This window comes from Triturus cristatus, chromosome 6 (assembly GCF_964204655.1).
Source record: "Triturus cristatus chromosome 6, aTriCri1.1, whole genome shotgun sequence".
In the NCBI taxonomy this organism is placed as follows: Eukaryota; Metazoa; Chordata; class Amphibia; order Caudata; family Salamandridae; genus Triturus; species Triturus cristatus.
In genome coordinates this window covers 533,145,448-533,159,202 of record NC_140589.1, presented here as the reverse complement: position 1 = coordinate 533,159,202, position 13,755 = coordinate 533,145,448, and the positions used below count along the sequence as shown (strand labels likewise).

The 13,755-nt window shown below is 41.9% G+C and overlaps 1 protein-coding gene across 9 annotated transcripts in view; it reads right to left on the bottom strand.

The window, feature by feature from the left end:
* Positions 1 to 13,755, bottom strand: part of MYO6 (myosin VI) — an 856,486-nt gene that overhangs the window by 509,131 nt on the left and 333,600 nt on the right. For all 9 annotated transcript variants that reach the window (XM_085610973.1, XM_085610975.1, XM_085610976.1 and 6 more), the window contains exon 5: positions 3,666 to 3,795. In XM_085610973.1, the coding sequence (XP_085467099.1) occupies positions 3,666 to 3,795 (130 nt within the window). The remainder of the gene's footprint in view (positions 1 to 3,665; positions 3,796 to 13,755) is intronic.

The window sequence follows — 13,755 nt, the reverse complement described above, 5'->3', positions numbered from 1 at the left end:
ATTTTAGTAGTCCGAAGCAGGAGCCGATGACACTCACCATCTGGGAGGCACAGGTGGCTGAGCTATTGAACTTCACGCACAAACTGCGGGCCACCCAGCAGGGGCCAGTGGAGACGGGCCCCCAATTGGGCAAAATGTTATTGTCCCAGTTGGGGTGTGGGATCCCGAAAAGCAATATTTTGGTCTTATGGGCACTGCATTGCAGGTTGCTGGTGCGCATCCAGTAGAACATTGTCAAAATAAAGGCCATGAAATTGTTCAGGGCATTGGGAGCTTTTATATCTAGTGTGAGGAGTAACTGTGTATCACCGGCGTACAAAACTATTTCGACGCCATGGGACTCAACAAGTGTAGCCAAAGGAGCCACATAAACAATTAAGAGTTTAGTTGTGATACCCCAAAATCCAGTTGTTGGTTATAGGTTTTCTTGAGTATGTTGGAGAAAGCTGGCAGCAAAGATATAGGTCTAAAACTGGAAAAATTTGATTTGTCAGCTGATGGCTTTTTCAATACTGGAATTGGATTTAGCCTGTTTCCAGCAGCTAGGGACAGTGGCCAAATGTAGAGATAGGTTAAGCAGTTGGTTTAAAGAGGGGTTGATTGCCAACATACACAAAATGTGAGTAAAAGGTGAACAACTTATACCATCAAAGAGACTATATGTTCGAGAACTAAAGAAAGAAGAAAAAGCAAAGATATGTTCAAGAGAGAAATGTAAGTTTGAATACTTCATACTGTATTTTACAAAAATAAAGTGATAAAAAACTATCTTGTTATCAATGATAAAAAAAACAAATATTCCTGATCAATTTAAGGGTCATATCCTGTCAATGTAATTATCTGTAAAAATGTCTGCTGAAGATTCACGTCCCGATAGCCCATCATTTGTACCAGTTTCATATAATGATGACATAAAAAATCATATTTATTTGTATTTGTGTCCAACCTCTTAATTATGTTTCAAGCTCAAATGTTCACAATTACGCTGAGCGGACATGTGCCACCTCCACAAGGTTCTTTCACACGATATGAATCCTCAAAACTTGTGTTTCATCCAGCTTCGACCATCCCTGTGTTTTCATGATTTGTCCCTTCCACCTCACACAAGAAGCGCTTCTCAAAGATGTAAAACTATAATCTCTGTGGGTCTGCCATAAATCTTTCTAATTTGCAGACAAACTTTCCATGTAGTTCCTTACACCTACCACTTTTTACGAACATTTTAACAGGAGTACCCTTCAAGATCATCGTTAGTAGGAGTCCAGCATATCATGGTCTTTGCAAGAGATGTTGGACTCAACCTGAAAATATTGCGAAAAAGCAGTGCGCGTAGAGACTACATGGAAAGTACGGCTGCAAATTAGAAGGATTTATTTTAGACAGGTGAAAATTACAGATTTACATTTTGAGAAGCAATTCTGTGTGTGATGTTGAAGGGACAATTCATGGAAATACACTAGATGGTTAAAACTAAACAAAACTCCAGTTTTAAGAATTTGGATTATGTGAAAGAACTCTGAGGACGCAACAGCATGACTCAAAACATGTGTCGCTCTGTGCACACATGAAAAAGTTGGGCTGCGAACAGAATTAAGAGGTTGGACATAAATACAAATAAAGGGATTGTTTATTGTTCATATCATCGTAGGAAATTGTAGAAAAAAATGGCCAAACAAGATATATGAATCTTCAACAGGCATTGTTACAAATGATTACGTGGACAGGACATCATCCTCAAACTGATTAGGAATACATGATCACTTTTATTATCAATTTTTTCTCTTTATATATATTTTTGTATAACAAAACACTACTTTTTCTTGAATATTTCTTAGTTTTTTCTTCTTTCTGAAGTTTTTGAATACATGATCCCCTTCATCGGATATGTTGCATCCCTTTTGCTACCTTTTTGTAAATAATATTAAGTGTGTTTTGTAACAGAAAGATTATGCTGTGCGACTTTGCAGCTGTTAACATCAAGCATCATTTGCCTTGGAACCTTATGGTTGAAAACAATAGAACCAAAGGAACGAAGCTTTAACTTTTTGCATGCCGAAAAAGAAGCTACTGACAACCCTTAATGAAGTGTATGTATCAGTTCAAGCCAATGCTTAATTTGAGTCAGTGGTTTCCGGTGCTCGGCACTGGCACTTTATTGTCAACACCGGCTCTTATGACAGCCTGCCACATAGTGAAGAGCACAACGGATGTTGTGTATTAATTAAATGCACCTTAAAAATAACTAATACCTGCCACCCAAAGCTATACGCATAGCTTGGGTGGCATGTATTAGTAATTGTAATGTATATTTAAACTCTGAATCATCACACTTGTATGAGTGCGATGGCTAATATTTATAGTACTGTGATTGGCAGCTCTAGTGTGAGCAATGGGTGGTGTAAGCTGCAGTGGCCTCCCTACAAGGACCCTAACACTTTTTTAAAAAAAATTTAACAAATTAAGAACTGATTCAAGTGATAAGGAGGAACACTTCTCTGGTAAATTTGGTTTCCTAGACCCTCTGGTCCAACAGAATTAGTCTATCTGCCACCATGAGAAACAGAACCATGTGGCCTGCAATCACCTTGCAACCCATTGAGCATTGCTTCCATGAGGTGCTTTTATGTAACAACCAGACATGTAAAACTTCATAGGGATAGTTAATGGATCCCAACCCCTCTTCCATTAACAATAAATATGTACACTCGAAAACACTAGGAGGCTAGGATTATACTTTCAAGATTTAAAAAATCAAAATCCTAGGCTAGTGTATGCAATGTGAATAGTGGCTACTGTAAAAATAAGTAAGGTAGTAGCAATACTACTAGTCAAAAGGAAGAATAATGGAAACAAAACGATGATATTTTCATGATACTGCATGGCTTCATTACATCCTTATCCCCAAACAATTTTTATCTAGACTAAACTAAACTAAGCTTAGCACCAAAACAGGGTCTATACGACTTTCATACATAGTTCACACGTGCACATTTTTTCTGAACAACAGAAGTAATGTTAAGCAACGAAATAGCAGCTGCTGTTTCCATCTCCAAGTCACAGGTGAGCTGAGAGAAGGCTGGATGTGCCTTTCATATAGCCATCAGCAAGAAAAGGTGATTACACCTTTTGTATGGCCCTCAGTCTTGAATCCCTGGTATGAAGGTCCTCTTTCGCTAATGACACTCTGTTCTAGTTCATATATTTGGCCTGCAGACCGCTGAACATTTTCAAAATAAATAATTAGTAGTAAAGCCCTTCTAACCTTTCACTTACGTTCTGTGAAACCTTGGTTATTGTTTGAAAACAAATGATAAATCTATAAAGTGTTATTCATTATTTGAAAACAATTGTAGGAAAGAAATCCAAGCCATACAGAAAGAAAACATGAATATAGTCAGGCAGGCTCAATTATCACTTTGTATTAAAAAACAACAATAAATGTGCATTTATATTTAAGACATACACAAAAATAAACGTACATCTATAAATCAAAAGGAGGTTAAAAGGGATAGCAAATATATGACGATTATAACAGGAGGATAATTAAATTGAAGAAACAAGTAGAAATTTCATAGAAGGATCCTGTGAGCTTCAAGAACCAAAGGCTGGGCCCCTTTTTCAAATTGCACTCACTTGAAAAGTAGATACAATTTAATATCACCTACCTATTGCATAGACATGGGGAGCCAAGGTTCCGAGAGATTTACCCTGGTACTTTTTAATAATATCTGAAGTGTATAGTTTAGGTACATCAAAATATGGATTGACTGCAATCAGGATGTTGGCGACGTAAGTCTGTAACAGAAAAAGATATGTTTATTGTTTGCAGTCAAAGAACACAGGAGCAAGATTGTACCTAGGCATACATTTCCACTTCCTTTGAAAACCCAATTACCTCTAGCTAATCCTCCACCAAAAATATTTTTAAGAGAAGACCCTTATTTGTGTCCTGAATAAGTATCACATTCTTTACTTATATTTTTCTGGAAATTACCTTTGCTACCAATCCATTACCATTACAAGCCAACAGAACAGGATTGACCACAAAAAAACATATCTGTAAAGCTAGTAAAATTTGTTTAAATATAAGGAATCCACAATAGATCGTAGTTGTGTATGCTCTACCTAACAGTACATTAGGTATACTATATGTTCATGCTTCCATGCACCTCATGCCTCGGCACAATATGCCATTTACATGACTCAGTCGGAATTCAATTTCAAGACGTGTGGAAACAGTGGTTAGACATAGGGTAAAGTGGATGAAGGATTAATACACTCGCCTGAACAAAAGCGTGTATAACTCAGACTTTTGTGGTGTATCGATAAGAGGTAGACCACCTAACTAATAGCAAGAAGCTTTATTCAGGTTCCATTACAAAAGCAATATAGATAAAATGGCTATTATTCACATGTTAGTAAGAAGTACTAATTATCCATGTTTCAAAACACTTGATAATAGAATACATTTGTTTCTCAATACTCCATCCAACAGTTCTGACCTGGTTATGCGTTTCGAAAGACCAAACCTAATGTATATGTAAATCAGCTTTATAACGCAGACGAGTTGTTTAAACCCAAAACTTTATACTTTTTGACCTAAACATAACTCAGAAAGCCATAGTAGAATGATGACATGATAAATGATAAGTAAGGAAATTACACAATAAATTTAGACGATTAGATCAGATGATGATTACCAAAAAAGCCTCAAAAAATTATCTTGATGTATTTAATGCAATAAAAATGACCGAATGTTCAGCACAAAAATGAGAGTGAGAAAAAACGCTTCTCTTCTTAAAAATGGGAACACCTCACAGGAGCACTAATAGTAGGCCTGTACACAGTGAATAGCCTCCCAAATTTCTCATCATAAATGTGTAAAAATGGGGTGAGCTGAAGATGGACAGTTGTAAAATTAAACTTCTTCTGTGGCCTATTTTATATACTGAGCATATTCCTAGCTCTGTCTTGCCTCAACAGTGACTGGCAGTGTTGTGTCTTATAATCTGTGCAGTGGCTCCTAACGACTTGAGTTGCAGCTTAGAGTCCTATTCTAAAACTCTAAAGTACTATAATGTGGTTGTGAATAACTTATTTAATTTTATTTGGAAGTGTGCTGGAACCATAATAATAGCTATTAAACACTGCTAACCAGTGCTAAAGTGCTCGTGTTCTCTCTCAGGACATGGCAACATTGGCTTCCACCAAGTTGGCACATTTAAGTTACTTGTAAGTCCCAATTAAAGTGGTACTACATGTACCCAGGGCCTGTAAATTAAATGCTACTAGTGGCCATGCAAAAGAACAGTTTATGGACTGAATGATGAACAGATCAAACATGCTCCCCCACCCACAGATCTGGGTTAGATCCATCATTTATTTGCTACACAAGCCATTCCAGTTTGGACACATCCATATGTCAATCAGTCTTCACCCTGCTCCCCATGGGAACAGTCCAGTCCAAACTGCCAGTCCAGGTCCTCCCTGGACCAGAAACAAGCATCCTGGGACCGGTTTCGGGGTATCACCCCTCATTGAAAGCAAGTAAGAATGTAGAGTTTGAGGTTTAAAGAATTGTTATTTCAAAAATCTTTAATTGTAAAGTCAGATTTTAAGTCACAATTCTCAAAATGACATTTTGGAATTCAGCATTTTCTTGTCCCATCCATTTGCTACCCGCAGACTGTATCCAGGGTCACATGACTAAGTGTAGCTGGCAGTTGTCTTAGTACAGCACTCCTAGACAGCGAGACAAAGCGGGAATAGGTGTTGGCAGGATGGGCCATCTTGGATTTGATGCGGGGTGAGCAGCTGTCATCTGTAACACTTGCACATTACAAAGACTGACTCAGCACACTCACAAAGGGTTTCACTCTAGTCGTTTGTGTCCCCAAACAACCTGGGGGCAGGGAGGCAGGACATTCCAAACACCTCTGGGGGTGGAAATCTCCAGAATCTCATCCTACTTCAAAGCTGGCAGTATAAAGATTGGACCCTCAGACCCAATTCTTCAATACACCTCTGGGCCCATGGAAGACTCAGGACGACTGCTGTGGTGCTCTGCTGTAAGAAGTACTGCTACTCTGCTGCCAGAGTGAGATGGACTGAACCTACATCTCAAACCCAGAACCACCAGTGTGACTCTAAGGGCTAGTCGGCTGCCCTCCTGATCTGAGCCTCAGGGACAGAAAAGGCTCCAACCACCTTGAACCCAACACCTGGAATCTGCCTACAGTGAGTTATGCTCCCTCCAAGTGGTGCCTGGACACTTGGAATTAGGCCAGAAGGTGCTCTGCCAGCCCAGTTGTAGTCCCCATCAGAACTGACACAAAGCCCAGCAAAGTATCGCCGTAAAGCTGCCAGCCTCATCGGAATCAACGCAGAACGATGCAAAACCCCGCAAAGCATCATAGTTCACCTCACCGGAACTGACACCGAGGGGCTTAAAGCCCTACTAAGCCTCGTCCCACAGCTGATTCAGAACTAATGATGCAAAGGTTCACAAAGAAATGCTGCACAGACAGTGCACCAAGGACATAAGGTACTTTGTTCAACGGGCCTAACTCAGTCTCTGTATCCAGCCTGCACTCCTTCGCGGTTGGCCTGATCTTGTGACTTTGTTCCAGTCCCGCACGATCAGATAACCACAGCTGCTGCATTGTGCTTTTAAGCACTATTTTTCCCTATATCTTTAAATTGCATATCACCACAGTTCTATTGATTGGATTGTTTTGGTGTCAAATAATACATTAAACTGTCTTTTTTCTACGCTGGTGTGGGATTTTTCTTGTGTTGGGTTTTCACTTTATTACCGTTTGTGTGCTGCACAAATATTTTACACATTGCCTGCAAGTTAAGCCTGACTGCTTTTGTGCCAAGCTACCAGCGGGTTAAGCACAGGGTAATTTGGGGTTTGCCTGCATTTCATCCTGACAAGCACTGTAGCTTCTGCTTGAGTACGGTTTCACCCACCCCCCCCCCCGCCCAACCAGTAGCCCAATTACCTACAAGTATGGAAAATTAACTTTGCATTACAATGTTGCAGCTCATAAACATTTTTTTTTTTTTTTTACAAATTTTCAGGTTTTAACGAGTGACTACCACAATGTAAATTTGGAAATGTAGGAGAGCTGGGCTCTGCAAAATCCCTGAAACTCCCAATCATCATATCCAAAAAGTGACTATGTTTTAAGAATGTTGGAAACAGCCGCACGGTGGGATCCTCCGATTTAGATTTCAGTGGATGGGTTACTCCATCACAACGGTGGTGGATATCCCGTCCGTCATAATATTACGCCACTGATCCCATAGGATATAAAAGGATTTATATTTAGATGGACGGGATATCCGTCACCGTTGTGATGGAGTAACCCGTCCACCGAGATCTAAATCAGGCCCTCAGTCACTCACACCTGTATCAAATGTGGCACAAAGTATCAGAAGGATTAAAGTTCCATTACAGTTTCTCTGACTCCCCGTTATCAACTTGAGGTGGAGTGGAGTCTGCTTCTATAGCTACTAGTTCATAGCATTGTGCACCATTACTGCACACACATATGGACGTGCCTCATGTTCTATGCCTACTGGCACCTGAGTCAGTTCTTGTTTTGAAAAACTAGTCAAATATTGTGTGCTTTTGGCCAATAGTGGAGGGATTCGTATGAAAGAGCATATAAACTAATAGACACTGACTCACCATAAAGGTAATATTAGCTTAGGATTATGTCCTTTTTAGGACAAGGCTACAGGTGTTAGTGAAGTTACCCGAACTTACTGACCAAATCTTGTACCACTCCAGAGGTAAGCATTGCAAGCAAAGGGTCGGCAGAATGTGTATGGGTAGCCCACATAGCCATGGAGCATATACCTGCAGATGGACAGCGATGCAGCCATCGGGAAGTGTCTACTGTGAGGCTGTGGCTGTTACCCTTTGTGCAGGAGGGCAAGCTTTCAGAAGGATGGACTCTCAATGTTTTCCAATTAATGTAATCCTTGTAAACTGGCAACAGCGAGGATTTAGAGACGTTCATAGTGAACCCAGGACTATATGCGTTAATGTGGATCATTGCTAGGCAAACCTCTACTCCCTCCCTTGAGCTGCTTGGATGAGGTAATCATCCAAGGACAAGTGGAAGTTGATGCTGTAGAAATGCCATCACCAGGGCCAGGATGCTTGCAAAGGGTCTTTGGAAAGGCCCAAAGTCAACTCTGACATTACTGGAAGTGTCCGATACTCGCAGGGTTGGGTCCCACATAAGTACTTCCTGTGTTCTTACATGATGGATAGACGGATAAACATGTCCTTGAGGTCTACCGTACACAGCAAATCGTTGCTTAATCAGGCGGCTTGCCAGGAGCTATCTTGATAAGAGTAAAGACATTCTCGTAAGATTAAATGTACATTGGAGTTAGTGTAATACCATGTCCATAACGCAAAGCATCTCTAGGTAACACGTTTTGAAATGCAGTAATATGACGTTATATACATCAGCCTTATTATGGAAGAAGTAAAGCGAGATTAGTGGTTATAGGATATTACAAGGGCTGTATGATGTGTAAAAACGTTGCAGGAAAAAGAAAAAAACAATGCAACTTAATTAAAAAAGACTAGGGGTCGATATTACACTTAGCCCACTTTTCCAGTCCAGCTTAACTGAAATCAAATGAATTGAGAGTTTCACGTTGTGAGGTCAAAACCAGGGGACCGAACAGGGTTTACAAAATTCACTAAATCTTGCACCTAAATTGCTTCATTTGCTGTTTTGTCGGATGTTAATGAGCCTTCTGCGTTTACATTTAAACATGTAAAAGATACAATGATGACCAAGTGTCTTGCATAATCCCCGTGACACTGTATTAGACGCTGTCCCATTCTGGATCCTTGATGTAAACATTTCACATCCATTTGCTGAAATGGCCAACACAGCCTTAAAGCTGCTAACACAGATCAGCGTGCATCGCCCATAGCACATGCAGTCCCTGCATATCACCGCCCCTTGCGCTCCACTGGAACAATGTTATCCTCTCCTCTGTTTACATGTGGTTTTCTAGAAGCAGGTCGACATTGCAAGGGCACCTCCTGACATCAGCCATCAGAGCTACAGTGTTAGCTTTATATGAAAAACATGGTCACTATGTAACAATTAACAAACTAATAGCTTTATCTTACGCTTACTAACCTTCATGTGGTTTCTTAGCACTGTAAATAAAAGGTTTTACTCGTTTTCATCTCAGATGCATTGCAGATATATCACGTTTTTTTTATTAGCAAAGCTAAAAAAACGTCTGCATTCCTTAACAAATTGTGGTTTTTAAAAGGTCGGTGTCAATCAGCTTACCTACGTTGTGAGTCTCTTGACAACAAAATACATTTACATCTTATCTTTTGCCACCTGCTGCTGCAGGTAATGCTAATTCTTAATCGTTTCCTGGGAACAAAGACATCCTGACTGGGAGAAAAGTGTGCTTCATGCTCATGACAAAAGCTTTACCACAAACAATTGTGCTTTTGTCAACCTTAACAAGGCGCAGTAGAGGGGCTGTAATGAAGACGCGTGCACACACTGACCTCACAGGTCATATATGTGATTCCTGCCACAGTATCGTCGCATGCCCAGAGTTCCACTCCCGTATTACAACCCTCTTGCTCATTTCTGTGTTACAGCTGTCACTGAAAGAGCAGATGGCAAGACTAACTCCCCAATGTGGTCAGAATTAAGTAAGTACAATTAGGCAACCTGAGAGCAATATAAAAGATTAAGTCTGTCATTTGAGCCAAGAGGTGCCAAAGGAGCCACGTATTTGCTTCATTTAAAAATAATGAAGAGAAAAGTCAGCTTTAGCGACAGCAGAAACTGTCGCGTTAATGTGCCTTGACAGAAGGAATACACCCGGAATTATGTTCTAACACATACTCCACACCTGCTAAAGACGATGTATTCGTGTCTTTCTTTCTTTTATTAATTTAGCTTCGAAACATAATATTTGTTTTCTGGAAAAGGATATTTAGCTATTTTCCTACGTTTTTAAGAATATAATTCCGTCAAATTTAAACAATTTAGACTTCTTGGTGAAATGTTGTTGATATAACGAATATAGTTTAGCACGAGCCGAGCCCAATGAACGCCTCATTCTTTTTACACTGGGGTATGTAATAAATTAGAATGGAATTGGATGTTCCTGTCTGAAGCATTACTCAAGCAGGCTGACTTCATTATTCCAATTTAAAGCTGTCAACTAAAGCAATGAATTCAGTTTTAGGTATTTTTAATATGAAGCAGTTTGTCCTTAAATTTGGGATTATTCAGTGACAGATCTGCAGAGGAACAAGCTTTTCGAGGTCTAGCAAGCACTATCTGCTTCATAGTGGCATGTCACTCTGTGACGGCACATAAAGGCTTTTAAATGGCAAAGATAAAAGATTTGTACTGTGACTATTTTTCGACATATAACACTTTACACGTTCCAGGGAAAGTCGAGGCAGTGAGACTGCCTTAGTGGCGGTCACAGATTACATACGACTAGTTCTTGATGCTAACACGCTATCCATGCTTGTGCTGCTGCATTAAAGGTTGTACAAAATTGGAATCTTTAGAACAGCCCTACAATGGTTCTGTGACTTTCTAAATAACAGAACTCAAACATTCTCTCTAGGCTCCTTCAAATCCCTCACCATGCCGAAAGACAAGGCAGTGAGCCAGGGCTCCTCTCTAAACCCTATGCTTTTCAACATATATGTTGCCCCTTTTGCCAAGAACGTCAAATCCTTTGTATTTGAAATTATGTCCTATGCTCATGGCACGCAGTTGGTCATATCCTTTGACAAAGATCTGGTCAAAGCAAAACAATGGTTTGCGACAGGGATGAAAGCTATTGCAGCTTGGATGTCAACCAACTGCCTACAATTGAAAGCAGAAAAAACAAGATCATGCTGTTCGGTAAGGCAAAACAGCTTTAGTCGGATGACTGATGGCCTGCAGAACTTGACTTCGCACCAATACCTAAACAGGTAGTCAAAAACCTTGAATTTGAATTTTGAATTTGAATTTTGAATTTGAATTTGAATTGGGATTTGCAAAGCGCATAGCTACCCTAGGGCGTCCCAGCGCTGACATGACCTAAAGTTCCAGAGGGGGAGTAGAAGAAGTGACAGTTTATGGAAAGAGCCAAGTTTTTAGTTGCCTACGAAAGGCCAAAAGATTGTGTTCTCTCCGCATGGCAAGTGGGAGAGCATTCCACAGTTTAGGGGCGTTGTAGGAGAACAAGCGCCCCCCGGATCTGGACTTTTTTATTCTGGGAACGCTGGCAAGGGAGAGGGAGTCTGATCTGAGTTGTTTGTTAGAGTTATGGAGTTTGACGAAGGATCTCAGAATCGGGGGCCTCTGCCTTGCTTTAACTGCCTTGCATTATTTTGTGTGAAATGCACAAGGTCTTAAAAGTAATCCTTTCTTTAACTGGAAGCCAGTGCAGGCTTTTGAGTGCTGGTTTTGCAGAGCATCTTGATTTGGTTCCGGTTAGGAGTCTGGCCGCAGCGTTCTGAGCGCATTGCAATCTATAGATAACTGATGCCGGTGCCCCCAGGTACAGGACGTTGCCATAGTCCAGTCTGGAATTCACCAACCCCTGCAGCAGCAATTTCCTAGATTGGAAGGGGATCAGATGGAGGATCTTTCGTGCCATTCGAATGAGGCCAAAGCAGGTGCCCGTGGTTTTTCTGGCCTCAGTTTTGAAGTTGAGGTTTTGATCCAACCAGATGCCAAGGCTTTTGACTTCGGGTTTGGGGGTAGGAGGCGTTCCCATACATGGCAGCCAAGAAAGGGATGGAGGGAGTTTGTGTGGGTTTCCCAGGAGAAGTATCTCGGATTTTTCTCCGTTTAGTTTTAATCGAGATTCACACATCCAGTGGAAAACGCTCTCGAGACACCTTGCCAGATTGTCTAGGCTTTTGCTCATCTGGTTGATCGAGACCACCAGCTGGGTGTCATCGGCATACATGACTGTTTTTATGCCAAATGGGGCAATAATGTCCTCTAAAGGGGACATGTAGATGTTAAAAAGTGTGGGGCTCAGGGAGGAGCCCTGGGGGACCCCACACTGTAGTGGAAGGGCTGTGGACACTGCTGTGCCATCCGACACTTGGAAGGTTCTTTCTTCCAGAAAGGATTTGATCCAGGACAGGGCGGAGCCAGAGACTCCTATTAACTTAGCCGGTGGATGAGGATGGCATGATCCACCGTGTCGAAGGCGGCACTCGGGTCGAGGAGTATCACTGCCACTGATCCTCCTGCGTCTATGATGGTTCTTGCCTCCTCGACCACGGCTAGCAGAGCGGTGTCAGTTCCCTGTCCAGGTCTAAACCCTCTCTGAGATTGGCGCAGGAGTTTATTGGTTTCTAGGAAATTGGAGAGTTGGTGGTTGACGATTCGTTTGGCCACTTTGCTGATAGCAGGAAGAAGAGAGATAGGTCTAAAGTTGGTAGGGTCCGTGGGATCAAGGTGGGGTTTCTTTAGAAGAGCCCTAACAGTGGCTTTCTTCCAGTTGGCTGGAACAGAGCCAAGTATGAAAGAGGCGTTAATGAGGTGGGTTAGAGGAGGGGCAACAGTGGAGGCGACCAGTTTTAATTTGCTCATGGGAGCTGGGTCTGATGGAGCGCCACTTTTTACAGTTTGTAGAGTGGACAGAAATAGCTCTGTGGTAATCTGGGGAAAAGTTCGGAGGCATGGAGCCTCGAGGCCGGGGGGGGGGGGGGGGGGGGTAATGTCTGGGATTTGAAAGGAGTTGGGGGCTGGAAGTGAAGTAAGAATTTTGTCAATTTTTGATGAAAAGAACTCAGCAAGCTGGTTGCATCTAATGCCCGATGGGTCGGGTGTGGGTAAGGGGTCTGGAATTTTGGTGAGTAAACGTACAATGCAATAGGTTTCTTTCGCAGAGTTGGCTGCTGCTGCTATTTTTTCCTCGAAGTAGGTTGCCTGTGTGTTTTTTATACAGTTTTTGTAGTGCTTGATGGCGTCCCTATACTCGTTTTTGCTTTCCGTCGTCCAGTTCTTTCTCCAAAGGCGCTCAAGTTTTTTGCATTTCTTCCTGAGGTTGCGTAGTTCTTGGGTGAACCACGGGGATTTGGCTGTTCTCTTTTTACTGGGGAGGGGTTTGACTGGCAGAGTAACGTCGAGGGATTGGTTAATCCACTCGTGTAGTTGGACGTCTGCTCTGGAGAGGTCTGGGTCCAGTACCGGTATGGTGGAAGTGAGTACTTGTGCCCAAGAGTTTGTGTCCAGATTTTTCCACGGGCGGGAGGGTGCTTGGTGGGGCGGTCTCTCTGGTACCACAGCCGAGAATTGTAGCTTAAGGGGGACTAAGAAGTGGTCTGACCATGGGACAGGGAGGGGGGTATTTACAACTAATCTCGTGAGGTTGGTAAATATGGGGTCCAGCAAGTGGCCCTTGTTGTGGGTGGGCTGGTTACTTTGTAGATGGAGATTCAGGGAGGCTAGATCTGCTTTGAGATCGGCAGCTGATTTGTTAGAGGGGTCGTCGAAGTGGAGATTCAGGTCTCCCAAGACCGTGAAGTTTGGGAATAGACAGGCGAGGGAGGAGATGGTGTCCATTAGGGAATCACAAAATCGTCGTTGCAGTCCTGGTGGGCGATAAACTAGTATCCCTGAGATGGTAGTGGATGGGGGCTGATGGATAGAGAAATGTACGTTTTCACAGTCCAGGATGGGGCTTTCTTTAAACTGGCAGGGCAGGTAATCT